The sequence below is a fragment of the Acanthopagrus latus genome, chromosome 6 (genome assembly GCF_904848185.1).
Source record: "Acanthopagrus latus isolate v.2019 chromosome 6, fAcaLat1.1, whole genome shotgun sequence".
Lineage (NCBI taxonomy): Eukaryota > Metazoa > Chordata > Actinopteri > Spariformes > Sparidae > Acanthopagrus > Acanthopagrus latus.
Window position 1 is genome coordinate 28,098,946 of NC_051044.1, and position 26,929 is coordinate 28,125,874.

Genomic DNA, 26,929 nt, shown 5'->3' on the forward strand with positions numbered 1-26,929 from the left:
ACGTGTGCGTGCGTCCCGCTCCGCTCCGAGCTCCGGCACGGCCCGAGGAGGGGAGGAGGGAAGAGAGGGTGAGGGAGAGACACTTGACGCATCGGAGTGAGTGAGTGAGTGAGCACACCGACGCTTCACTTTCTCAACATGCAACCTGCGAGACGCCACGCCGCCAGATACTTGTGCCACTGACACTGAGAGAGAGAGAGAGACAGAGAGAGAGAGAGAGAGAGAGAGAGACAGAGAGAGAGAGAGAGAGAGAGAGAGAGAGACGGGTGGGGGGAACAGAGGCAGGGATGGAGGAAGAGTAGTGGTGCCGCGCGGACCAGACCAGAACAACAACAGCTCTTGAATGTAGCGCGCGGCACAAAAGAAAAAAAAAATAGAGAGAAAGAAAGAAAGAAAGAAAGAAAGAGCAGCCTCTTTTTCTTTTGCGCACAAGTCGGACGGATATTCCGTGGCCGGGAGCGCCGCCGCGACTCGACAGTGATGATGTCTGTGTGCGCTGTTCTGTTTAGGATTAACCTGAAGCTGCTGTTGTGAATACCTCAGAGACACTACAGCTGCGAGGAGGACAGGTAAGATCAACATTATTATTATTATTATTATTATTATTATTATTATTATTATTATTATTACTATTATCATTATTATCCAGTGTGTAACTTCAGCACCTCTCAGATATAACCCCCATCAGTTCCGCTCAGCAGTCCTGTCAGCACAGCCTCCATCCCAACTTTTCACAGATTCCATTGAAACCTTGACGCTGTGTGGAGACGGGAGGAGGAGGTGCAGGGGTGGCGGTGGTGTTGGTGGTGTTACAGGGGGGGATAGCATCAGCAGCAGCAGCAGCTCGGGATTGCCTTCTCTGAATTTCACCCTCAGCTGATCTCATTCGCCCGCGTCCACTTTTTGTTGTGGGACTATCATGGCGCGGGGGGGAGTAATCTGCGTGCGTCCCCTCCGATCAGTGCAGATGTTCGCTAATCCGCCGCCGCTGACCCTCCCGTTAAATAATCCCTGCGGATTTTTTTTGCCGATTATGTCGCCGCCGCTGACCACCTACCGATTACTTGACACAGCGTGTAGTCCTGCCTCTTCAGTGCGGAATAGAATCCAAACCTCCAAATCCACGCACTTTTAGGATCCAGCGTGACCCAGAACTGATTGAAAACAGAAGTTAGGAGTTTTTCCCGCCTATTGATAGTTAGTTTGTCAGAGGGACTCAGCCTTCATGCCACCGTGTCACTGTGATCCTAATGGAGGGGGGGTTCATCAGTGCAACTGTCACTCACCACTCTAGCTGGCCCCTGTTGGGTCCTGGAGTCCGATGGCGGGCAAATGCCCCATAAGCCTCCTCTAATATGTTAATAGATATGAGCATCTGTGCAGCTTCAGCACATCTGACGTGCCAACTTCTGCCAAAACTGCCCAGTCAGACGACAACTGAGAGCGATTCCTGTGGTCTCATGAAATAAGCCTCGAGTGGCACACGGCACAGTCCTGGGGAAGTGTGTGTGTGTGTGTGTGTGTGTGATGATGATGACACCTGTCAGAGCACCAACAGCCCGGCATCCATCTATCTATCTGATGATGCACGTTCGTTGTTCGTGGAGCCGCTCCTCTGACTGTGTGTGATCTGTTGCAGAGACTTCTCCTCTGACAGGCAGGGGGGTGAACTTATTCTAAAGGTTAGCATGGGGTGGAGGTCGGGGGAGAGAGAAAGGAGGGAAACCTTCACCTCAGAGCGGCTGTGGTGGGGGATTACTCCGCAGCTCAGTCTTGATTTGCGAGCATGGGGCGTGCGATAGCTCTCCAGAAGCCTGAGACAAGAGAGCAGAGACCCTCTGGAGATCCGGGCATAAATATTTAAGGCTATTCTAAAAATGGCCGAATTAAAGTCAAGGGAGCGGGGAGTCGATCGAGCAAGTGATTTAAAACGATGAGAAGCTTTGCATAAGGAGATGCAAAAATCAAACCGCGGCTCAATTAACCGCGTGTTCACGGCGCGTGTGATGGTGCGATTGCGGCCCAGCAGGCTGCCCGGTTGCAACCCCACAGGAGGAAAACAGCCCTCTAATGGCTGTCGGCGTCCCGGAAGACAACGAGCCTGTCAGGAGTGCCGGAGCACAGCAGCGACATCAAAAATATCCGGGGATAGGTGCATTTAGAGGCGCGGCATGAAAATTTCATCGTATGGTCTGAAGTATCGAAGCAGCATGTCGCCAGGGTCATTTTTATTTCATGTCTCTCCAGGAAAAGCCGGCTCAAGGAGCAGCAGAAAGGGAGAGCGCGTGTTTTCTGGCACAGAGTGAGATATGACGGAGAAGTTTCCGCGTGTGGCCGAGCCACTCTTCACTCTGACTCGCTTGGCCACGGGATACCGCAGGAAGTGCTGACGCCCCAGCCGCCCGGACACTTCACATTAATCACGATAGTCTTAACAGCAGTCTGTCAGCTGTTTAGACTGGGAGTTGGGGGAGAGAGGTGGCAGCATGACTTGTTGCTTCATCCGTCACCTTGCTCCCAGCTGTTTTCTACCTCAGTGGCGACATTTTCGGTTGGACTGTCCTTCCTAACGGATTAGTATTAATGGGCGGTCCAAGCAACATCGCAACTGCCCCGTTCAGCAGCTTGTTCCCGACCGTTTCTGCCACGAAACCCCACAACTCCAACACGGTCCAGCCTCTGTATTTTACCCTTCAGTCTAGCTTCTCATCATTTCAGAGGCCTGGAGCGGTTCATTTATATTGATTAGTATTTCAAAGGAAAATTGGTAGGCATTCTTAATTGTCATTTTTCAAGCAACAACAACAAAAAATAAATAAATTAAAAAAATGTGAAGACCTGCTGCTTCTGTTTGTCTAATATGATGAGAAACGTGATGTTTTTTGAGTTTTGGACTGTGGGTCAGACTAAAATGAGTCACTGAGGAAACGTGATGGGTGTTTTTTTCACCGTCTTCTGACATTTCACCGACAACATGAATGTCATCAAGGAGAATAGGAATAAAAGGCATGATGACAGATCTCACAATTTAATCATTCGGTCCATAAAACAACAGAACACAATGAGAAAACTGACATCACGCTCTGCAATCAGCCGATGAAACTAGTGAGACTTTTTTTTTATTTTTTAGAATGCTAGGATTTCAAAAACGATACTCGATAATCTGAGAAAGTGATATCGCTGAAAAACCTAGAGAACCGGTTGCCTTTTTAGAATTACCGAGTAAAGTCGACTTACACTTTTAAGTTGCTGAAGCTTTATGGCTCGTACAACCTGAACTCAATTGTCTACTTGTGAATTCTGAGGAAATCGGTTCCCTAGATTTGTTTTAAAGGTTAAGTCAACTTTTAAGATTCACAGTGTCAGTTTGAGTCAGTTTTACATTACGTTCACATACACACATTATTTGACAAGAGAAAAGAAAAGATTAGAGAAACAATGATTCAAAAGAAACATTATTTTAGCTTGTACAGTTATTATTTTCTCATTTCCTACCAGAATCATCTTTTGACCCGCAAAGACCCGTTTCAAGCCCCTGTGTCGTGGTCCCGACCCCTCTGGTTTGGATCCATTGCTGTCATCCTTACAGACACTCTAATGGACAATACAAGCAATTGTCTATTTTAAAGTCGCGACTGATGTTTATAAACCTTTACCATTGTTTAGTAATGGGTTTAGAAAGCATTACAGTGAAATAACTAATCTTTAATCACCCGTAAGTGTACCTTTTATTAATGAGGGCAATTCTGAAGTGTATCTAACATCAGAAGCACGTGTAATGTTGCGCCCGCTCGCAGGTAAAGCAGCAAGCGGCCGATAACAACAAACGTCTGGTGTCAGTTGTTAAGCGCAGCTGCTTTTTTTCGTCTTCTTCTTCTTTCTTTCTGCTTCTCTGCTGGATTTTCAAACTAAACAGCGCTGTGAGATTTTCCACAGCACCGTAATGGATGAGGAAGCTGCAGGCCTCCTGATAGCACCGCGCCGGAGGGCAGGGTGGTTTTACGTACGCCGTGCATTACTTGTTTGAATCTGACATAATGGAGCTGTTTGACAAGCTGAGCCGCGAGTGGCGAAGAAATCTGTCCTGTCAAGCAGGATGATGGAAAATCACGTGTTTACTCTTCAAAAAAATAAAGAAAGAAAAGATGAAAAATAAATAATAGGTATGATTGTCATGATTAGGCTGCATCACAGCGAGCGTGAGAACGACAGTGAGCAGATACAGAAAGAGATGGATGTTGTTTGCGCTGCATCAAAGCGACGGCGGCATACAGAGTCAGCTTGGGCGGAACAAGGAGAGAAACTCACGGCGAGGCGACTAGCCGGTGCCATTTTTGCGCATTTTTGGTTTCTTTCTGCTAAAAATACAATTACCGGAGCAAGAGGAACTTCTTCCTTTTAAATGAGTCGCCTCCAGTTTGATGTCTTCCTGTGCGCGAACAGACCGGATTTCACTGAAGCAAATCTTTTATCTGCGCCGAGTGTGCACGCAGAGTCGTCCGCCCACTGCTCCTCTCCACTTCTGAGAGACGAGGAACCGTTGCCTAATTGATTCAAAGGAAGGTTATGAATAAGTGTAATTTACACAAAAATGCGTCCCCGTCTTCGCCATCAAAAGTGATTGTGTGCACGCTGCTGTGAATTGGGAGCCCGCAGCTGTCAGGGACGAGTACACTCGACGATAATATAGCAGAGCTCCTCTGTGTTGTCTACCTAGTCCCACGTCCCTGCCCAATTTTAATATTTAGATTGAAGGAAGCGAGGATCCGCGCAGCTCACCGAGACAGCTCCGCTTCCTGCTGTTCGACTGGTCTCATTGGTTTCTGTAAATGCCCTATTTGTAAGCCAATCATATTAGAATAATTCATCTGCTTTACCAACGCTTTACAATGCTCCGTCACTGTAGGCCTTTGGTTTCAAGGCACCGCGGTCCTCTGGGGTGAGTCTTCACAGGCCGCCTGAGCCTGCAACGCTTCCTAATTCAAACATCGTTGCACACGGCCTCTCCTTGGGAATGGCTTTAATTGAGTGCTTAATAAGAGCGACGCCACACAGCAGCTAACTTCGGGGGGGGGGGGGGTCTGAGCGCTGGGGAGTGCTGCATTATTAAATGCACTTATATAAGGCCTGCAAACATCTTCTTTCAAGCAATCTGATGCTGACGATTCTTCTCGATAGTGAGAGTCGGCGAAATGTGGATACAAAACGATCTGCGAGAGCACCGTTTCAGGGGTGCATTGTGCTCAGCCGGGTGTGGCTGTTGTGTAGGAGCCATCTTTCCGCTCTCGTCTGGTTTGATATAAGCGCTCGATAAAACCGCGTTCCCCACAGTGTTTTGTTGTTTTTCTTTGTCTGATTCAAGATTAAAGGACTGAATAGATGGACTGAGATGACTCAGAAGAATGTTACAAATATACACCTGAACACCGTCTTGGTTTTTATCGACAAGTGTTGATAAATACGCGCAGCAGCACAAGCTGTTCCTGATTCTGTCACAGGTTTTGGCTGCAGTTGGAGACCAGGAGAGAAGGTTTTTTTTTGTTTTTTTTTTACGTCGTAGCATTCTCCTTTAAACTCTCGTATCACAAAGGAAGAGACGGTTCGTCCTTGTATTTCCTCTCAAACTACAAGTCTTCCTCCTCGCGGGCTTAGCGGGGCATACAAAGGGTTTATGGAGCTCCAGACAAAGCAGTGCGTCTTGATTATGTTAGAAAGGGGATTATTTTGAATCAGAGGAGTAAATTAGGATAAGAGATGGAAATGAAGAAGCGAGGTCACACCATTCACGGTGGTTTCGTGTTATTTCGCAGGGGAATTCTTCTTAATCAAAGGTTATTTTTTCACTTTTTAGATGGAGGGGGAAAAAAAAAGGCGCCGGAATTATGAAAATCAACACCTCGTTCAGATGGCATTTTGATTAGCTGGTACATTATAATAGCATTCTGTACTGGCAGCGGAGGTGGAATTTTCAGTGACTAGTTAACTAGTGTGATTTATTAAATCACGCACTGCAGAAGGTTTGAGCCGTACTCCACTTCATTTACACATCAAGTTCAGTTAAATTGTCATGGGGAGAAACACGCAACCTGTCAGAACAGGTGAGTAATGTTTTTAGTAGTGGACCTTTTCAAATTTTGAGAAAAATATGTCCCCACACAGGTCCATTTATTATTTATTAAATTCCCAGTCTTCATTAGAGGATGAGCTTTGCTCGGTTGTCATCACATTGGTTCAACATAATGCGGCACGTTGTAACAGAGAAATCAAAAGAAGATTACATTCCAGAAGATATTATATTCACATGCTTTAATGCTCAAAAAATGCACTAGTTTCCTAAAACTGTACAGTACAGCAGCAATGTATGCTCCCTCTGTCTGCAACACTCTGTTTTAGTCTCTTTAAGGGCCCCCTCCTGAATACCCAGTCTGCTCTGACTGGACAGCTGGCACACGCCTGAGCCAGCACAGCTAACCGTATAACCGATCGCCTCTGTCGTGTTGTCAGCTTCAAGTTTGTTTCGCTTTTATCATGTGACATAGTGACGTCAAGGAGTCACATAATTAAAGGCAGGTCTACTGATGAGGTGTTTTTGTACACTTCAGGAGCAGTGTTTTCTGTGGGAGAGAGGAGCTCCGGTGGGGTGGACTTTGGGCTATGTAACTTTCAAGAGCATGTATATGCATTAATATATGTATAGAAGAATGAAGGAAAGGAATGAACCAAAAAAAAGCTAAACGGGTCTCCTGTTATCTAAATTCTTATAATTCAAGCGCATGGTTGCAATAGTATTGTGTTTCATACACACAATTAGACCAGTAAATGTCTAAATACCACTACGGTCTGAGGAGTCATGCTCGGGGGCACCTTCACTGTACCAAAAGCATCGGGAGAATGTTAAACAACAATCCAAAGGACATAATAACTCGTCCCCATGCACTGTTTCAAAGTACGTCACAACGTTTATACAGGTATCAGCTTTTGAATGTAATCGCTCAGAGTAACATGATGAGGCTCTTTTATCCTCATTCACAAACAACATCATAGTTTACATGAATTATTTGCTGCAAAAGAGATTTAAAGTAGAAATCTTGTGAAATGCCGGTTGGTAAACAAACACATGTTGCAGCTGCTTAATGGATGTCTTCTAATTGTTAAATGAGGAAGTTAGGCTTGGCGTCTCTGGTCATTATCATTACTTGCCTTTTGCTGCTGATTAAAGTCCCCGAAAGACTTTGTTGTTTTGCATCCAGCACGGAAAAACTCCCTAATGAGCGTTACTATGTTTATGAAGAACATCGTGTTCGTGTAAAGTCGTGAAATACGTTTGTTTAGAACTGCAGATAATGCAAAGTACAGGTATTCAGAATCTCATTTCTGTTTTTTCTCGAATGAAATAATTAGGCATTCCAGGACGGCACTGTTTGTTTAGCGGACCATTTCAGATGTCTGTGCTTCAGATAAATGAGAATCTGTAGTCATTGTATCCAAGCGCAATTAGCTGGTTCATCCATTTAAACCAAGGACAATATGAAAAAGACAAAAAAATAATGCCTATTTATATTTCTTGTGCAGTAGATTAATGTATTCGTTCAAAATGAGAAATGCAAATCCACTCAACCTCAACGCTGTTTGTGCCGCGCAATCATAAGGCGGGGACCGGCTCCATATAAAGGGAAGGTCAATCAAGCCCAGTCTCCCCAGCCTTTACATGGTCATTATGTCATCAGTGTGTCTGTTTCGTCCAGGCTGGAAACATCAACTATCAGATTGTAATTGTATATACACTGTGTGTCTGTGTGATACACCTCAATTAGTCTTTGGCCTCAAGTCCGCCTTCCTGAAAAACATGTATTTCCGTCTAAAAGTGTAATCACTGGACCTCAAGGTCTGCCTGATTGTCAGCGAGTGTCAGAATTTCAGTTTTCAAAAACATTCAAATGCAAACAGTCTCAAATGTACGATTGTCTTTAAGTTTCTAATTGATGTTTGCCCTCTCCCGTTACCCACAGAAACATGCAATAGGCATTTTGCACAGTACATAGTACAGTATGCAGCTTTCAAACAGCGCAGTGTGTTTGTGCTGTGGGTTACAGTCATCACAGTCTTTGAAAGGTCTTAGCGTGTCATTATTTGACAAAAGGAAATGGATTGGGAAATATTTGACAGGTTTTCAGGAAAATTTGAGAGTGACTGTCAGACCAATAATAAAAAAAAAATGTCCAGACAGTCTACACCAGAAAAATGCTGACCTATATTTATGGGACAGAAAGAAATTATATAGCAAGGAAGAACTTCAACAAAATCAAAAGAAAAGCGGCATATTTGTGTGTTTCTCCACGCTGGTCGAGACTGCTTTTTTCTTGAACCAAAGCCAAGTCAAAAATCCCTTCACTAAAGCTAAAGCTCAGTTCTTCTTTGATGAGTTCTCAACATTGAACTAGCCCTTGAGATGTGGCAGGCTGATATAGTAGGAAAAAGTCGCTCTCCAATACAGAAGTGTCCCAGAGGGCCACCCACATCAGCGGTGGTGTGAATACACAGCAGAAAGCTGTCACAGTAGACTTGTACAAGGACCTTGAGTGTACTTTATTGATGATGGCCCTGACTTTAACTGTTGAAACTGGCTTATATGACAGTCTGTGCTGTGAGTGTAGATGTGTTTGCATTTATCAACACTTGTGACATTAATTCATTCGATCAGGTAGACATAGTTAGCTTTTGGGTTCTGTCATGGATAGATTTTGGTTCTTATTTCAAGTGTAAGTAGCCATGCGGAATGGCCTTGGTAAACTTGGTGTATTTGGATTATCTTTTTTTTTTTAATTGGTTGAGTAACTGTAGAGAAGGAAAAGAACAGGTCACCCTCACTGATAAGAACCCATATATATGTGAAATTTGGAGATTTTGATAATTGACAATTTTTACTTTCCTGCGTAAGTGGAAAACCACTGGATATAACACACTGACCCTGTGCTGAAGGATCCCATGGCTTACACACCTCCTCTATGTAAGCTTGAATGCGCTGTGGCTTCACTGACAAGAAAAGGTTGTATGCCTGCTAAGGGTCCACTCTATACAATTTTCATAGAAAGGAAGACTTTTCCTTGTGAACCCAACATGATTACAGGTCTCCGAACTTTTCTGCCGGTACGCTTCTCTTACAGTTAACAAGGACTCCAGGTTTGGTATCTGACCAAAGATTCCAGCTTCTAATTAAATGTGCCCACTTTTTGTGATCAAAGCTGAGATTAAGTGCAGCTGATGCACTCTGTGTAAGGCAAAGGAAAATGTGTGCTGCTGAAATGATTAATGGAATTGGTGACTAACAGAAAAAATAATTTTAAGCCATAGTTAAAGTAAAATTTGACAGAGTACACATCAAAAACATGAATATTCATAGGTCTCCTTTCATCCTAAAGACTCAGATCATTTTGGTTATTTAGCCATGCGTTTGTACATTACACGTTATTCATCTCTGCCCGTGTATGTGGTCTTTTCAAGTGCAGCAGCAATTGTGTTAAATATGTTTCATTTGAATTCTTCATTTGTGATCTTGTGTGGTGGGAAGCCGCTGTTGGTAGTTTTGCTCACCAGGTCACCAACAAACGACCTTTTATGTACTTAGTCGCACATCTCTTGTGTGCAAAACCTGTACGAACAGGTTTCATTTAAAAGCTCCCCTGCTCTGTTAAGTGAACGATAACTGCTTTGACTCCTCCTTTGTTCATGTGGCTGTGGTGAGATTGTCATCAGACATTAAGCAATCACTACGTGCTGCAAGGCATTAGAGTCATAAGGGTGGCTGCATCTACAGATGGTGGAAAGTGACTGGTAGATACACCTCTATTAAAGCTGATCCATCCCTTCGATCACCGCCGCTTGTGTTTGGCTCTGCGCCCTGATATCATTGAGCACCGGGCGATGGATCTCTCAGGACCAGTGCAGTACATTGACCAAACGTGTTATCTCCTTCCGTCTAATTTAATTCCACGTGTGATCCTGCACCTCCTGCACAAAGACAGCAGTTTCCTCTTGGAACAAGCTTTCCGTAAATGATCGATTCTCGACTCCTCCTCACCAAATTTCAGTTGGAGAACAGTGCACTGATGTTGAGAGGAACAAAAGAGGTGGTTCCATGTATGTGCAGGGTGGGTTAGAAAACAGCTAACAAAAGGCGAGTTGGAAAAAGTACATAAACATCAAAGTTTTCAGCAGCTAGTTACTACATTAATGTGACACAATGTGCAGAAAAACCTCACAACTACAGTGTAATCACTAAAAGGTCCAGTGTCTGCATTTGTGGTTAAAGTCCTCATTTTGCACATGAATAATCCAATCAAGATTTAACCGTATGATGGGCGAAACTCTATCAATATTTCAATTTTCAAGTAATTCATTACTGGCTGAATACATTGATTATGTCCCCCCCATTATACCCTGCAGCATCATTTCCTTATATCAAATGCAGTTGCAGGATATTCCTGCCATAGTATCTGATGCTTGAATGATTCTGAATCCAATTATTAGAGCAGGAAATACCAGAATAGCAGCATTGCATTATTATCATCATTATTATTATTATTATTATTATTATTATTATTATTATTATTAGTAGTAGTAGTAGTAGTAGAAACCAGGGATTTGTGATTATTGTAAAAATCCTTATCGTAGTTATTGTGGTCTATGTCAGCATTCAGATGTTGCTGTTCTTATTGTCAAGGTGTTTGAAGACTGAGTGGAGGGCAGTGGATACAGCATCCTGTCTGGATCTATTGGTTTTTAAAGCATACTGGTGAGGGTCCACGCTGACGGGGATGTTGTCTTAGATGTGGCGTAAAACCAGTTTCTCAATAACACTTAATCAGGATTGGGGTGAGAGCCACAGGGCAGTAGTCAGTCAGACTAGACTCTGCAGACTTTTTAGCTAGAGGGGCGCGGTGTCGTGTAACAAGTGGGAACATTCTCCTGCGAGAGTGAGATGTTACGACAAAGCATCGCAAACCTCATCATTCCTAAACAGTGGCTCAATATTTAAATTTATCTTGATTACCTTGTTTTAATACTTGAAATCAAAAATTGTCATTGGAAATCAAGTTTTATTTAATTGCCCAGACCTAACAGTGAGCAGTGGTAGCGTTGTATAGGTAGTTGTAGCAGCATTAGCAGTGCTGTAGTAGCAGTAATTGTACTGTTTCTGACACTACAGTGGCTGTGATGTGGAAACACATTTAAAGGGAGACTCTCCAAATGATTTGGGTACATTTTTTAAGTTATAGATGTCATCATTAATCTCCCCCTGTTGTTTATTTACACTGGGATAAAATCTTTTTTGTATTAGTAAGTTTTCTTGAGTTTTATCTTAGAATATGCAAATAAGCCACTTTAATTAAATGTACTCATTTGCATTTATAAATCTGAGCTAGAACAAACACCTTATTGGGTATTCTGGACATTTTCTCTTGACTAGTCGTGAAAGAAATTGTGTTATGGAGGCAAAATAGCCCGAGATCTAAAAAAAAAATTGACCAATGCATGAAAAAATTGTGTTTCCAGCCTTAGTGTCCCCTTAAGATAACCACTTTTCCTTTCTTCCTATTTGCATCTTTTAATTGCTCTCTCTGCTCGAACAGCTGTATGAATTCAATTATTCCGCGGGTCAAAGTATCACTCCAATTACAGTGTCAACCTTGTTTTTATTTTCCTTTTGTCGTCTTCGCTCTTGTTCGCTCTAAAACACGTCCTTGCAAATGAGCATGAAAGAGGAATGTGTCAAAATGGGTGTCACAGTTGTAACTTTACAAGCGTTAGAAAGCTCTGCAAACCTCAGCACCTCTGCTAGCGAGGCTCAGCTGGAATGTGCTCTGTGTAGCCAGAACATGTATCAACTTCCATTTTCCTGGCATCAAGTAACTAAATGGATTACAGCAGTAATAGGCAAGAGCGGGTTTTGCGAGGCTCGCAGTGGTGTGTTATCTTTAGCTGCTGGGGTGCTTCATCAGGTCGAGTTGAAAGAAGAGAGGGGGAGGGCCCGAGCAGTGACTGGGACTGTGTTAAAACAGATCTTAACACGCTGGAGGAAAAGAAGTTACCAAAAGTTACCACAGCCTGTAAGTACGTGCTGTGCCCTTTAACGGGATGTTTCATCCTAACGAGGCTGCACCGTGGCACGTAGACACAAACCAACACAGCAGACAAAACAGGCATTAGCCTAATAGGCACCGGGCCTGGTGCTTTCATAAGACACAGAGGGCTTTACAAGACTTTAATATGCATAAAACTACTCTCTAGGAGTAAAGCTCAGCCTTAGACCATTGATGTACCCAAGACAGACTCTGACAACCCTCTATATATGATGTTTGGAGATTAAAGGCCTCTTTTTCCGTAGGTGGAGACAGGAGACAGAGCTGGAAGGTAAAGAATCCGAGATTAATGGAGCCGTGGTCTACTCAAACAGCCCCAGTTGCCTTTTGGATGTGTTTTTCAGCGCCTTTGTTCCATCTCTTTCTCACCGTGTTTTTTAAACTTTGTGCTGTCTATGCTGAATCACAGCAGGGGTGCAATAGCAGAGTTCTTCTTTGCCTCTCTGCTGTGGGGAAATTACACAGATAGCTGTAATTTTGGTGAGGTTTGTGTCGAACATGCCTCAGCTCTTTAAATATATTTTTTACCCAGGAGACATCAGATTAATGCTACTTGTTTCCTAAAGGAGCTCTGCGAAAGGTAGATTTAGCTTCTGAACTGGTTGTATTGCTTTAATTTGTACATCAGTGCAGCTTTTCCAGAGGCAGCCTCTGACATTTTCCCTCCAACTTATTCTGTATTCTTCCCTCACAGTTGCTGGCAAACTGCGTCTCTGTGCCCTATTTACATCCCGCTTTACTCAACAGCCCCTGTTAACCAAATACCTATCAAATTGGTTCTGCAGTTTAAAAAAAAAAAAGTTTAACGTTCAGTCTGGGAATGGAAAATTAAACGTACCTTGTGTGTAGTGTTTAACGACCAGAGGCACTGTAGAGCGACGCTTAACAGAGAGAGTTCTGCCGTTGCTTTCATTTATTTTTTTTTTATTTTTTTCTGAGAGCTTATATTCACACTATGAGCACACAGGTGCAGAATACACTTGGCGGTAATGTATATTGGCAGTTGGTGGCTGACGATAGACGATATAAGAGATAATTAAAAAAAAGATAAGGAATGAAATAAGAGAACCCATGCAAACAAAGGGTTAGCACATTTTTTATTATTAGGTAGAAATTGCATTAAAAAACAACCTAACTCTCTAGAGCCCCACCGCGCCCCTCCATGTTGTCAAAAATCAACATACATCATACACCAGAAATGCAAGGAAATGCAACTGAAAGTTCACCTTCATTCGGCAATTGACATTTCTACAAACACATGATATCGTTATCACATCAGATGAGCTGACTTTTACGTTTGGAGGCAGAGGTGATGCTGGTGCCATTACAGCTATAAGCCAGAAGGCTGACAAGCCGGTAACAGCTGCTCAAAGACTTTCGACGTTTGGAAGCGTGAAAACACTCCATATTTTTAGCAGGACGTTGTAACAATTTCCGGACGTGTATGTATTGACAGGACCATGTATTTTTAGCTCAGTGCGATGGTGATGAACCTAACCACAGCATGAGCGCAGTTTGGTCACAGCACAAAACTGGAAAATGTAACCTCAAGAAACGGAAAGTTGCACCGGAGTTTCAGCATGTCTGTGGCAATTTTTCACTTTTTAAAATCTTTTTTTAATGTTTTTATTTGCTTTTATTGGCAATTGGGTTGGTCAGCGCACCCAGTCCGACTGAGCCTCTTTGCATTGTTTTGCGCAGAGCTGTTTTTGGTCTGAATGCTCAACAAATGTGATGGACGTGGGCCAACGAATAGCCTACTGGTGAAGGAACAACAGAAAAGCTGAGATCCGTACACTCCTGCCACAATCTGCAAGTGTAAAGGATATTATACCTGGTCCTTATTAATATTATTGGTGATTAAGAGATATATAAGATTCCTTCCAACGGTATTGTGTTGAACAAGTAATGATTCTGTCATGATCACAATGAAACGTGACGAAAATAAGAAACAGTTAGGATCAAAATGAAGAAATGAATCAGTTAAAAAGTGCCGGTACTAAGCCGAGGTTGAGAGAGCTTAAGTATCACAATGACGGTGCAAAGATATCACCAGACCATTAGTCATCGAGCGGAGAGACAAGCTAAGATGTCCTTATGAGGAAATAAACGAAGCCAGTCCCCGGAGCACTATGCAAATACATTCACTCCTGACATATGATGTGCTCAGAGTCTAAGAGATGTGAAGCGGGGCCAATCCAAAAGAGTATATTAAGGAGAACCAGGGAGAGAGCAGGGTTCTTCCTGTCACTCCGTCCTTGGATGAACACATGAGACGGAGTGCATGAGCAGCCTAAACATCGCCTTTTCATGTTCTTCTTTATCATATACTCAATTGTGAGTTTTAGCAAGAGGCATTATAGATGATGATTGATAGTCATTCAGATAAGTATGAGCTGTATGCTTTGCCCTTCTTAAAACTATGCAGTAACACCAACATAATGCAGTTAAAGCTGTGGACATTGATTTAATGATCCTTTCATGGAAGTAAAAAAAGTAGGTGATAAGTGTGCAAAATATATTAAAGGTTACTCTAGCCTACCAAAAACAGTCCCTTAGGTTTTCCAAAAAGCCCTTAAAATGCATCCCAGCACCGCACCGAGTGCTCAGATCATGGGGGCTGGTGGCCGTATCTGATTCGAAGGCTATTCAAGGCAGGTGCCAAGCCAGAGGTAGCAGGGTAGATGTTCAGATGTAGGCAGTGAAAAGGTCTCCTTGCTACCAGCTTAAGCAGTCCCTATTTAATTCCACTTTAAAGTAATACCTTGTAGGTTTAGGGACCTAACCCTTTATGACGGAGAGCTGGTCCAGTACCTCCTGAACAGGGGTATACTCTGGATCTAACAGAGCATACCATATACCATCCATAGTCCAGTACCAGACAAGGCGCCTTTGTTGTATTTAATACCCCTTTTCCCTCGTTCTTTGTCCCTCACACAATCACTGCCCGACGAGGCAGAAAGCTAAAGAAATTACTTTTAATTATTTGGATCTATTGAGGGTGAACTTCCATGAATTTGTTGAGAGATGACATAAAAGCCTGATGTTTAGAGCCTCCCATGTTGTGCCTATTAAAGAAACAAGACAACAGGAGTGACAATTTTGTAGGAGTTGGATGTAAGCCTTGTTTTTTGACACGACTTTATTCATAAGATTTGTCCTAGAACATGTTTCAGGGGCCATTCACAAGCCAAATGATGGCACTTCTGAGTCATCTAAAAAAAATATAAAACACTCACCTGTAGAGCTCAAGGTTCAAAGAACACAAGTGTTTTGGTGAGGTGCAAAACTTAAAAAAAAAAAAAAAAAGGGATGTGCTGTAAATTGTCTTCTTTTGTATAGCATGCACTGTATCAACATAATGAATGTGTCAAAAGCCACTGTCATATATCAGTGAGAAGTTAGTCCCCAACAAAACAGTTTCATAAAACTGTTCCTTTTTTGACTAGAAGTATTTTCATGAGCACTGACAGTCTTTTCTTTTCTTCACCTCAGCCTCATCCATATACCCTTAGCTTTTTTTTTTCTTTTTTTTTCTTTTTTTTTCCTGTTGCTGGGGTTTGAGAGGCTGACAGCTGCTACCTTCCTGCCACTCAACAAACTTTCCAGTTTTAATTCTCACTCCAGGGAGATATTGTCTGTGTTGAGGAAACGGCGCAAAAAATATATTCTTCGAGATGTTTCAGCGTTTTTTGTTTTGTTTTTTTTATCGCTCGGCTTTGCTCTTTTGCGACGAGGCTTTAAGCGAGAACAATGTTACAGTGAGAGGACTTACAGGAGTGGCTTTGCTTTCATATCGACTTAAAAGTTGCTGTCCCCAGAGCTGCTGCAGATATGGAAATTAATGTACATGAGATGTTTTGTGTTCATGTGCTCGCCGTCCGCAAAGCACTGAAACCAATTTTTTTTTTTTTTTTTTTTTTTCCTGCGGAGTGACTTTCAGGAAGGTGTGAACAGGAATATTATGCGCTGTTGATTTGATGACTAAAAGGGAGATTGAAAGACTAAAAGGAACAGTTCACCCAAAAATGAACATTCAGTCAGTATCCGCACCAGCCCTGTGCCGAAGAAGTCCAAAGTCCAAAGAAATGTCGGAAGCTTCACGGCACAACAGCACTGCGACATTCTCCTAAACAGCTGGAGTAGATGAAGACTTTTAATGCTAACCAAAAAAAGCAACTGATGAAAAAAGAATACATTAATAAATAAAATAGCTCAATACAACTTGTCCGCCGTGATTGAAATGATTGAACCAATTTGTCGTGAAACCACTGGCTAACTTCAGTTCCCCCACTAACGTGGGTCATATGTGATACCATCTCTGTGCACTTCGCTGTATATCTGCTGTCTTTTTTTGTGTCGCACCCCATGTGAAATGACAATGCCGAGCGGCAAACAACAAAGACGGATTTGTTCAAAGGCGCTGCTAATGAGAGCCTCACCGCTTCTCCACCGCTCATCTCACCTGTTTGCTTTTCCACAGACGGGGGAAACCAGAGGGGTGCAATACGGATTCCATACATTTGTGATTGGATGTGAGACTACTTTGACCCTACAGAATTGAAGATGATGTTGCTATGGAAACTGCTGGTGCTGCAGTCACTTATGGGGTGCCTTGCAGGTAACGTATCTTATTAAGAACTTTTGATGCATGCCAAAGCTGCCTTTGTGTCTGAGTCCTTATTCATATGTATTTGGGGCAGGTGACAGTATGAAAGCCGTAGTTTAGAAAGGAGCAACCTCTAGAAGATTAGCCGAGAGCAAACACATTTCCTCCTGCCGGTGTAAAATAATGTGGCATCCATTCAGCGAGGGAGTTATTGTTGAAGTAAGCCATTGTCTGCTAAACACTTCCAATCACCGGCAATGTTGCATTTTGACTTTGCCTGAGTGTGGTGTTGTATGTGGCAACCAGAGAAAGGTTGGCAATGTCATCCTGCATGTGAATGAGGGGAGTGCACCGCATCAAAGTTAAAAATTCTGCCCGCTCAGTCTGACGGATCAGGAGTTCATCAGGAGGAGAGAACTGTCATTAACCTGCAGCCATGCTTTGGTAAACGCTGTATCATGTTGTTAGACTGAATGTAGACTTGACTGATATTTTGTGTTTTGTATTAATATCTGGCATCAGTATCAACAAAGATTCTCGTCACGCAATCACATTACTGAACACAATAGAAATAGACAAATAAACACAACAATAATAATAATGATGATGACAATAATAATAATAATAATAATATAAATGTAAATGAAGTAATGCATTACTGTCATTACTGCTCCATAATAAGCGCTGCTTTTAGCACACACACATTAAAGTCAGCTTGTGTGGGGTTTTGGCAGCTAGTAGTGCTGTGGAGCAATGTTTTCATGGGTGTGGTCACTGAATGAAAATATAACTTTGTTTAGAGAACGTCCACAGAGTAACTTTACTGTGAAGCCTTTGGCGAAGAGTTAATGGTAATACCATATTGTGAAATTATAACATTATATGACAGAAAAAATAGATCATATTTTCAGATTATTATTCCTCTTGTGTATATAAAGCAGCATTTTCATGTTGTAGTTGACTTGTGTTTGCTATTTAAATGGTCTACTCACTGCTGGGCATTTGTTCCTCAACACTGTACTCCCCTCAGGCTGTTCTCACTCCCAGTGTCAAATGCAGCGGTCTGGTCCGTGATCGTACGCCTCTAGGTTTAACAAAGTCGGCACTCTTTTTACTTCTTAAAGCGGCTCTCTAGTGTGGTGGCGTAAAGAGCGAGAAAAGACCAAGCCAGGTGATCGGGTGTTTGGATGAGGCATACACTTGGCCTGACCTCTTCAAGCTACCTAAGTAAATTAACGTGCGTAAATGAATAATTGAATCACTTGTGTAAGTTACTTCACTTAAGTTAGTGGACTGAACGTAGTTATTTGAACCCAAACTATGACCTTTTACTAAACCTATGCTATTTTTTTGTGCCTAACCAAACTGCAACAGCAGAAAGTCACGATATGTGTCATAGTATATTTCTGTCAACAAGCTTTGTTTTCAGATTCTGACCGGACACTGCATAAAATGTAATAATAATAAAAACACTCGACTTTGGAGCCGTTCATGTGCAAAACTGACACTGGGGGGGTAAGCAGAGCGTCACAGTTTGAAGCCTTAGACCGAGCTGCTGTATTTGGAGAATAGAATGATAGTGTAAGTATAATGTTTAAACTACCTTAAAGTCATTTCACATTGGTTAGGAAGAGCATGACTGGCCCTAATTAGGGTCTGTTACAGTACATCACCAGTCATTCAATCAGTCATTCACTGAACCAATGAATGAATTAATCAATCAACTAAATACATCAATTAATGTAAATATTGTAGCTACAGTAAAGGTTAGATTTAGGTTAATTCCTCAAATGGATGTCTAAAAGAGGTAATGCGTTAACAGGAAATCCTTCCAGGGTTATTTCAAATGTCCATCATTCATTTACCGCGCAGTAAAGTTGAATTATAGCTTCATTATGCCACGGTGGCCATTTCAGCCAGAGGCTCCCTGGCATTGATCACATTTTGATGGAGGACTTTAATTTGTCTCCTTTACAAATAGGAGGGTCACTGGAGAGCATCAGTTGAATCACTCAGTGTTTAATCAACAGGTATTACACGAATCAAGATGAATAAAAGACTCTATTGATGAGGTCTGTGTTCTGGTGAAACCTTCCATCTCATTACTCAACACGCATTAGGCCTCCTGTGAACCCCCTGCCCTCCTCTGCACATTTGATTATTAGATTTGTTAAAGGGAACCTTGAGTTATATTGCATTGTCCTTGTGTTTTTTTTTTTCTTTTCAAAAGCACGTCGCTGGTCATCGTATGATAGGTCTAACAATCCCACATGATTGCGCAGCAGACAGCTGGTGATAATGGACCAGCAGGCATTTGAGTGGAGCTGAGTGGACTCCTAGTGGAGGATGGAAACAAGATGGCAGTGTTTCTAACGCTTAAAATGAGGCTTAAAAGGCACTTAAAAAACAGAATCATTCTATTAACATCTAAAAACAAATCGACAAAGAAAAACAGTGTAGAGCGGAGCAAATTACGCCAATTGGATTCTGGATGAGGACGTCCTGCTGCAACAGAACACAGAAGGCTGATTTTCAATTCATTCTGGTAACATTTATCATGGTGTGATAAAATGTTAGGGAAAGGTTGTTGGTTACGATAAACTATGGTTAAGATATGGTTGTGGTTGGACTGCAGAGCCGGTCTCCCACAAGAAATCTGAATGTGCTGCAACCCCATCTGCCACCCTGACCTTCACACCGCACCGGAACACTTGCATCCGCTGGTTTTTAAGTCTGCACACTGTCAGTGTCTAGGCATGCATTCATTTGCTGAGATGCTCCACTATCCTATTTGGCAGCAGTGATGTGAGGCAGCGCTTCATAAAAGCAGCAGTTTTCATTTGACAATTAGACATTTGTGTCCCGAATCACTGTGGCAGCATTCTGGCACTGCACCATCAGTACTTTTCTCCTCCTTTCCATAAAGTGAAGCTTCTGATATGTGTCGCACTTTATTTATACCTCACTACTATAGGGGACTATTTCCAGCACTGACACTGCCATGAAATCTTGTGTTTGGTACTGATCCAACGGTTAAATATTATTCCTAATTGACTAGTTTGCAGGAATTAAAACCCTGTAGGTGCCTTTTGAACATTGCTTAAAGAAGTCATATCAGTTCTTGCTCGGATATCTACAAGTGTCTTATTACGAACTTTTGTATTTCCTTTTATTCAGACAGCTTTTATGTAAGAGCAAGATGGAAAAAAAATTGGGGTTAATGAGGACACATTTCCTACATTTTTAAACCACTGAGTGAGAGCAGTGTGTTCCCTCACAGACCCACCGAGGACGCCCGTGACCCTACAGCCGTGAAAGGGTTGCTCTTAGACTAAAATTGGTTTATCCTCCCTGCAAAACTCACCAGACGTGAACATTTGCTTTAGACAATCTTCCAGGGATGCGTATACTCAGACCACTGGAGTGCTAATTTGTTTCCATTCGAGCAGGAAATGAAGATCTCTGAGCTTTGTCTTAGATCTTTAAGCTTCAGCACAAGATTATTGTATTAACCCTCTCATAGTGTTGTAGTACTCGAGATCGGTATTGGTCTCAAGACTAGTCTCAAGATTTTTTTAGGTTCTTGGTCTTGTCTTGGAATCGAGGGCGAACTCAGTTTTTTAAACGAGGCCGGTCAAGACCACTGTTGATAGGCTTTTTGTCCATACCTTACTGATAAGAGTGAAAAAGGACTCTTTCAAAAACAGCTAATAACTTCAAATCAGTGGTAGTGTTAAGATTTCCCCCAGCTGCAGCTGCTACCTGCCCAGTGTCAGTGTGAGAGTGACTGAGACTCTCCCCCCTGCACACAGAGCATGGAGACGACAGGAGGAAGGCTGTGTGAACTTGTAAGGAAAGATGTCTGCCAACTCGGCTACAATTAAATTTGGTTTTACACACCACAAGGAGTTTATTTGTAAAAGTAAACGAAAACACTCGGCAGTGTGCGAATTCTGCAACGCTCTGCTCACCGAAACAGCTGGGACGATGTAAAACTTCTACCATCACCTCGAAAGGAAGCATAAAGACAGGTAAGCTAACAGTTCCTATACAAAGTTTAATATTAATGTCATGTCAAAAGTCTTGGCAAATTTCAACTCCCCCATCCAGAGACAATAAGCGTAAATAAGCTCAACTCTTTCAATGGTCATTTTAGGCATTTATTTGCAAACTTTCAAAGCACCGACTATATTAGCCTACAGCTAAGTTAGCTTGCTAACGTTAGCTCGCGTGGCGTTGTTGTCACTAGTAAGATAACAGAACAACATCAATGAAATGGGCCATTTTTCTCCCCCAAAATGTGTGATACACACACGAGGCTTTGTCAAGTCAAACTGGAGGTGTGTGTGCGCTAGTACAGACAGAACAGGCATTGAGGAATAATGTATGATGTATGTAATAATGTAAGATATAAATCTGGCAAAATTAATGGTTTAAAACACATTGTTTTAAAAGAAATACAGCTGAAATCGAGCTTACAATAGCATGTAGATGTAGCTGTATAAACAAATTGCACATTTAATCTGTTTTCATTAAGTGTATTATTTACAGAAAAATTTTTGAATGAATATATGGCAGATAATTTTAAGAAACAACAGTCAAAGAAAATGCCACAAACTAGAGTGACAGACTCCTCAGCTCAATAGTTTAATATTTGTTTGATGAAAATACAACAATGTTAAAAAGCTTCATTCAAGATACTCAAAACATGCTAAGCAATGCTAATGCATGAAGTTTAAATGATTGCTTAAAAGCAGTAGTTAAACATGATGTTTAGTTTCATTTTATAAAAAAGAGAATATATTGAGTATCGCAGTGATGCATGGTGTGTTGGCACTAAGCACAAATATATCTATCTGTCTGTCTGTTTATAGATAAATGTATATAGATGTATGTATTGTTTCCTGTTCAAAGAGTTTTCATCAAAGCGCCTAACAAGGCTTACAAAATTAATAAACTAAAAAAGTATATAAATTAATTCAATTTAAACTGCAAATAGATTAAATTACTTTACTAACCATTAAAAAAAATGGAAAATACCTGACTCTAGTGTACTTTTAAGTGGGGAAATAATATTTGTTTAATATTTACACATAAATTAAGCAACTTGACAGGCTTTGACACCTTTTCTCTCTGCACAACTTAAACCATTACATCTGAGAATTCTCTCTTGGTGTGTGTTTCACCTAATCATTTTATTTCCTCCTGGATTTCAGGTTCCTGGATTACAAAGCAGGACAACAGGCAGATGCTACACAACCAACTATCCCATCCTTTGCCCAGAAAGTGCAGCTCTACAGTCTACATTCCCCACGGCAGCAAGCCATCAGTGAGGCCATTGTCAGAGATTTGATAATTTGCTGTTGTCTGCCACTGTCCCTTGTGGAAAATGAACATTTTAAACACTTTCTTGAAATGGTAAATAACAAGTACACACCAATCTCAAGAAGAACAATTACTGGGAAATACATACCGGTTTTGGTAAAGCAAGTTAAGGAGACTGTTTTGGAGAAGCTGAAGAAAAAAATCAACAGCGTCCTTAACTACTGACATCTGGTCTGATCGTAGGCTTCGCTCCTTCCTTGGAGTAACAGTTATTTTCTGCAACAAGTCAAAGGATTGCTATGCCCTTAAATAAGGGTGTCACGATTTGGATTTTAAATAGAAATTGACCAAAATTAAGTCACAATCTCGAACTTCGAATTAAAAAATGTAATCGTCAATAATGCCACGCCCCCATGTCACGTCCGGTCGACTTGCCAAGCAGAAAAAACACAGAAGTGCTGTGAGTCAGCCTCCTCTTGTTTAGCTACTAGCTAAGCCAGTAGCTATTAGCTACAGCCAGCCAAACGATAGCATGATGCTACACTATTCCTATTCTGCTCCCTGACCTTGGTTGGGAAGCACAGGGGAGATGATTTCCTCCAGGGCTGAAGTTTGTGTTTGCCGTCGGAGTGAACCTCTTTCACATGTTAAGCTGGTCGGGAAATAATACCAGGGAGCTTTGCTGTATCTGGAGGAGCCGTCGCCTTAATTCACAGCCGAACTGCAGCCTATAATGTACACTTTATAGCTGGCGCTACGACTGCTACTCCTTTGGCGTCTACTTCCTCTCCCATTCATTCACTGTCCGCACGTATGCACACTCCCTCACTCTGGCTCGCCCACTCACACCTTACGTCTCTGGATTTTGGATTTCCAGTGAGTTACGTTGATGATGTTTGCGTTGTCAACAAAAGAGCCACAGTTTGCAAGCTCTGCAGAAACTAGATGGCAGGTTATTTTGTTTAACTTTCCAGTTGACTGAAGATATAAGTTATTGTTACATTATGTTGTTAATAAATGTTTATATTTGACAATATAGTGTGGTACATTGTGAATTGACAAAGGTCAGATATTATATTGCATAAAAGTCTAGTCTAAAACTGGCATAGCAACCTGTACTTTAAAAAAAATAAGTGTAAAAATCGCGAATCGAATTGAACTGTGACCTTAGAATTGAAAATTTGGAGAATCATGACAGCCCTACCCTTGAATGCTACTTGCTGGAGTGCAGACATTGAAAACAACAGAGCAAAGATTGTTTTAGTTGTCATTTTTATCTAAAAGTAAAATAAAAAAAAAACTCACATTGTGATGTTTTGTTATCATTTTCCTTCAATATATATGGTCTTGTCTTGGTCTCGACCTCTAAATGTCTTGGCCTTGTCTCGGTCTCGGTACTCTCTGGTCTCGGTAATGTCTTGGTCTCGGTTGATGCGGTCTTGACTACAACACAACCCTCTCGCTTATCAGTTTGGAACAAAACTCCAAAATGGATGATGTGGCCTTGATATGGATTAGAGTGGTGCCTGAAAATTGACTTCTGGAAACAGGAATGAACGCCTGGCTTTAATATGCCGCCGAGTGCAAGAATGGATTTGCAAGTGCTGTTAACCTCATATAGGCTTGGGGGAAGGAATAGTAAAGCTGTTTATTGTGGCTTTGGTTACACTCCTCAGCCTGGGGAGCTATAAGTCAATTTGTTTTTCATGCACAAATGAGTAAAAAAATCTTGATAATAGTGCATGGAAGATGCAAGTTGAATCTGAAAATCCAATTATATTTTTAAATGAGTCACCTACTGCGACGACGGGCACCGGTGGGCAACACGTTTGTGAGGGCGGTAATTTCACCTGACAGCAGCTCAAACAATGCCATTTCTTCATGTGATTAGTTTAAGAGATATTGTGGTATACTGAATATATGAGCGTGGGTTTTGTGTCTCACACTGTTGCTCATGCCATATTTTTCCTTACCTCCTTTGTTATAAAGATATGGGAAAAATGGAGAAGAAGGACGTCGAGCATTTCAAGCTTCCCCAGCTTCCCCGAAAAACTCTAATTCAACAGAAACCATCTCAAACACTTCTCTTTGTGTCCAACCACGGGCAGACACAGAGAGAAGTCCCCTTGGAAATCCCTGTAGCCGTTGTACCAAACTGCATAGCGTAGCAAATTCACTTTCAGCCTCACTTGACTGGTTTGTTTATTTAAGTGGGTGGCTGAAGTTCACTATCAATTTAACTTGTGTGCACGCTTGAGAGGTGCTCGCAAATGCAAGAAGATGTTTGTGTCTGCAAGTTTTTGTTTTTTTTTTTGAAATGCAAAAATCCAGCAAAAGGACGCATTGTGCAGTTTTCATCGACTATAAGGAGAGATTCCACTTTTGGCTAATTGTTCTACAAATTGGCATAAATAAGCATCCCTGCCTCGCAGACTACCCATATGTGCAGCAACCACTTCAAATGAGGTTACAGGAATTACAAAAACAACTTGCTTTGCTCAGTACAATCAGACTCAAAGGAAAATGTTAGAGGTATATTCCGTATAATTGTTTTGTAGGGGGGGCGTGGGGGTTGTTTTTGTCACATCCAGACTTCATGTTTTATGTCCAGTGCCAGCATTTGCAGTCTAAGTGGCGTGTTCTTGATGTAGCACGACAGAAAGCGAGGTGTGGAGGTGGGGGTGGTGAACGGTTGGCAGGTAAATACAGTGTGCATTCCCTCCCAGACCTGCAATTAGTGTTGTGTTTTAATTAGGTGTAAACACAATCTTTCCTTTGTGAAGTTGCCCAACCATAAATATAGCTTAACTTAAGACCAAAGTTGACATAAGTGGATAATAAATCTGGGAGTAGACTCCCATGTTTTGAAGCTTCAGCCATTGCCCTTGTAATCAATGCCAAAAATCAGTATGCAACATTTTTTCTTTTTTTTTCCTTTTTATTAAAAAGGGATTGAAAGAGATGGCAGTGACTGAGAAGAGTAAGAAACTGAGCTCCTCTGTGGTGTTTTATTATTCTCATACTTCAATTACATAAAACCCAGGTGTGTGTACCTGATACCAGCTAATGCGAGCAGAGAAACTTCAGTTTAGTTTGAAATCTAAACATTGATTAATTTGACTCCCTTTCTCACTAAAACTTTAAACTTCAGTATAAACCCTGATCCAGTAGTAACTTTAAACTTACACTTTAGGGACTTTTAACCTGTCTCTGTTAAATAGACTTAGCAAAACTGCCCTTTAGAACAGGGCCACAGGGTGACTTATTCAGTTTAAACCTAGTTTTGTTAAACTCAGTCAAATGTTCCCCATGTTGGTGCAACCCAACCTCAATGGAAGTTCACAGCATGTAAATGAACCACAGGCTTTGATTTACTTGTCTCCTATACATATTCTCAAAAATGTGTCTCTAAGTCTGAACTTAAAGCTCCGCTCTCAGTACAAACAGTTGTTATTTCAGCACAGTGAACATCAGAGATGTAACCAATGCATATGTCAACATTACACATACAGGTCATTAAATCAGTTCCCTACAACATACATAATAGATCATACAGTGCATGAATAAACAACACAAAGTAAACATGCATACAGAAATACAAATACACACTCGCTACACAGTTGCAAGCGCTGCACCGTTCTCCATCAGAGGACTTCTGTTGTATTTAGGAATAACACTAATGAGGCCCAGACAGTTTAACGTTGAAAGAATCAATCATGTAACACGATGTCACCAAGGTGTGTGTGGATTACTTAACAAGTGACTAACAAATGGAGCAATTAAACAGATCATATCAGCATTAGTTATAATAAATGATTCAAAGTGTCAGCCTCTTTAATATTTCATATGTAAAGATAACTGCCTCCAGCTTATTGCTGATATGAATAAGTACACTAATATAACAAAGCTTCCTCTGCTCTGTGCATCAAATATTTATCTGGAGCTTCATTTATTTATTTGAATATCCATTTGAGAGGATCATATAGGAACCATGAGGGGATCATATATCTTTTTTGTCTCTGAGATGTATTCACTTGAGGATTGTTTGCCGAACACACTTTTTTTTTTTCAACGTTACATGATTTATGCTCATACTCACAATCTCTCCTGGGGACTGCTCAGTAAGATCAAATTTGTTTGTGCTGTTCGCCAACAAGCTGCTTCACTACTTTGCTCAAGAGCAGTTGCTGTGGGAGGTGTACATGTGTGTGCGTGGTTGTTCGGTGTGTGCAGATTGAATCAGTTCATAAGTGTCTTCCGCTCAAGTGCGGGTGTCCGCTGATATACATCTCCCATCTGTGATATTCAAAGGCATTGTTTTATGGAGCCCCAGAAGAGTGTTACTGCTGAGGTGACAGCTAAATAAACACACAGTGTTTTGCAAGTCCAGTCATCTGCGGCACTAAGATGTCAGGCAATAACCTAGGAAAGGATTAAATGTGATAAATAAGACTTTACTTTTCCCCAGGGGAAAATTCACACTTATAGCAACACTAGAGGCAAGTGTTAAAGAATAAAACAGAGAGCTATTTGAATGTAATAAATACAAGCCAAATACAAAATTAAAAACAAAAGAAATAGAGAGATCAAATTCAAGCTTTACAGTTATACAATATGTACATTCCAAGAACTTATACTATAGACTATTCAAGCCACTATTTGGAAAATATTCTCATTTCCAGCTCTGGCTGACCAGGCCTTCATTCCCATAGTGACATTATTTGACAAGATGGGAAACACAAACCATTAGTACCACTATAGTGTCCAGCCCATGGGCTTACAAGACTTTAGATTTAGACTCTAGACTTTTATTCATCCCACATCGGGGAAATTCACTTGTGACTTTAGCTGGAGC

The 26,929-nt window shown here is 41.5% G+C and overlaps 1 protein-coding gene across 2 annotated transcripts in view; it reads left to right on the top strand.

Annotated features, from left to right (window-relative positions):
* Window positions 1-212: 212 nt before the first annotated feature.
* cntn4 (contactin 4) overlaps window positions 213-26,929 on the top strand; it is a 162,347-nt gene continuing 135,630 nt past the window's right edge. For both annotated transcript variants that reach the window (XM_037102439.1, XM_037102440.1), the window contains exons 1-2: window positions 213-569; window positions 16,624-16,761. In XM_037102439.1, the coding sequence (XP_036958334.1) occupies window positions 16,707-16,761 (55 nt within the window). In that variant the 5' untranslated portion in view covers window positions 213-569; window positions 16,624-16,706. The remainder of the gene's footprint in view (window positions 570-16,623; window positions 16,762-26,929) is intronic.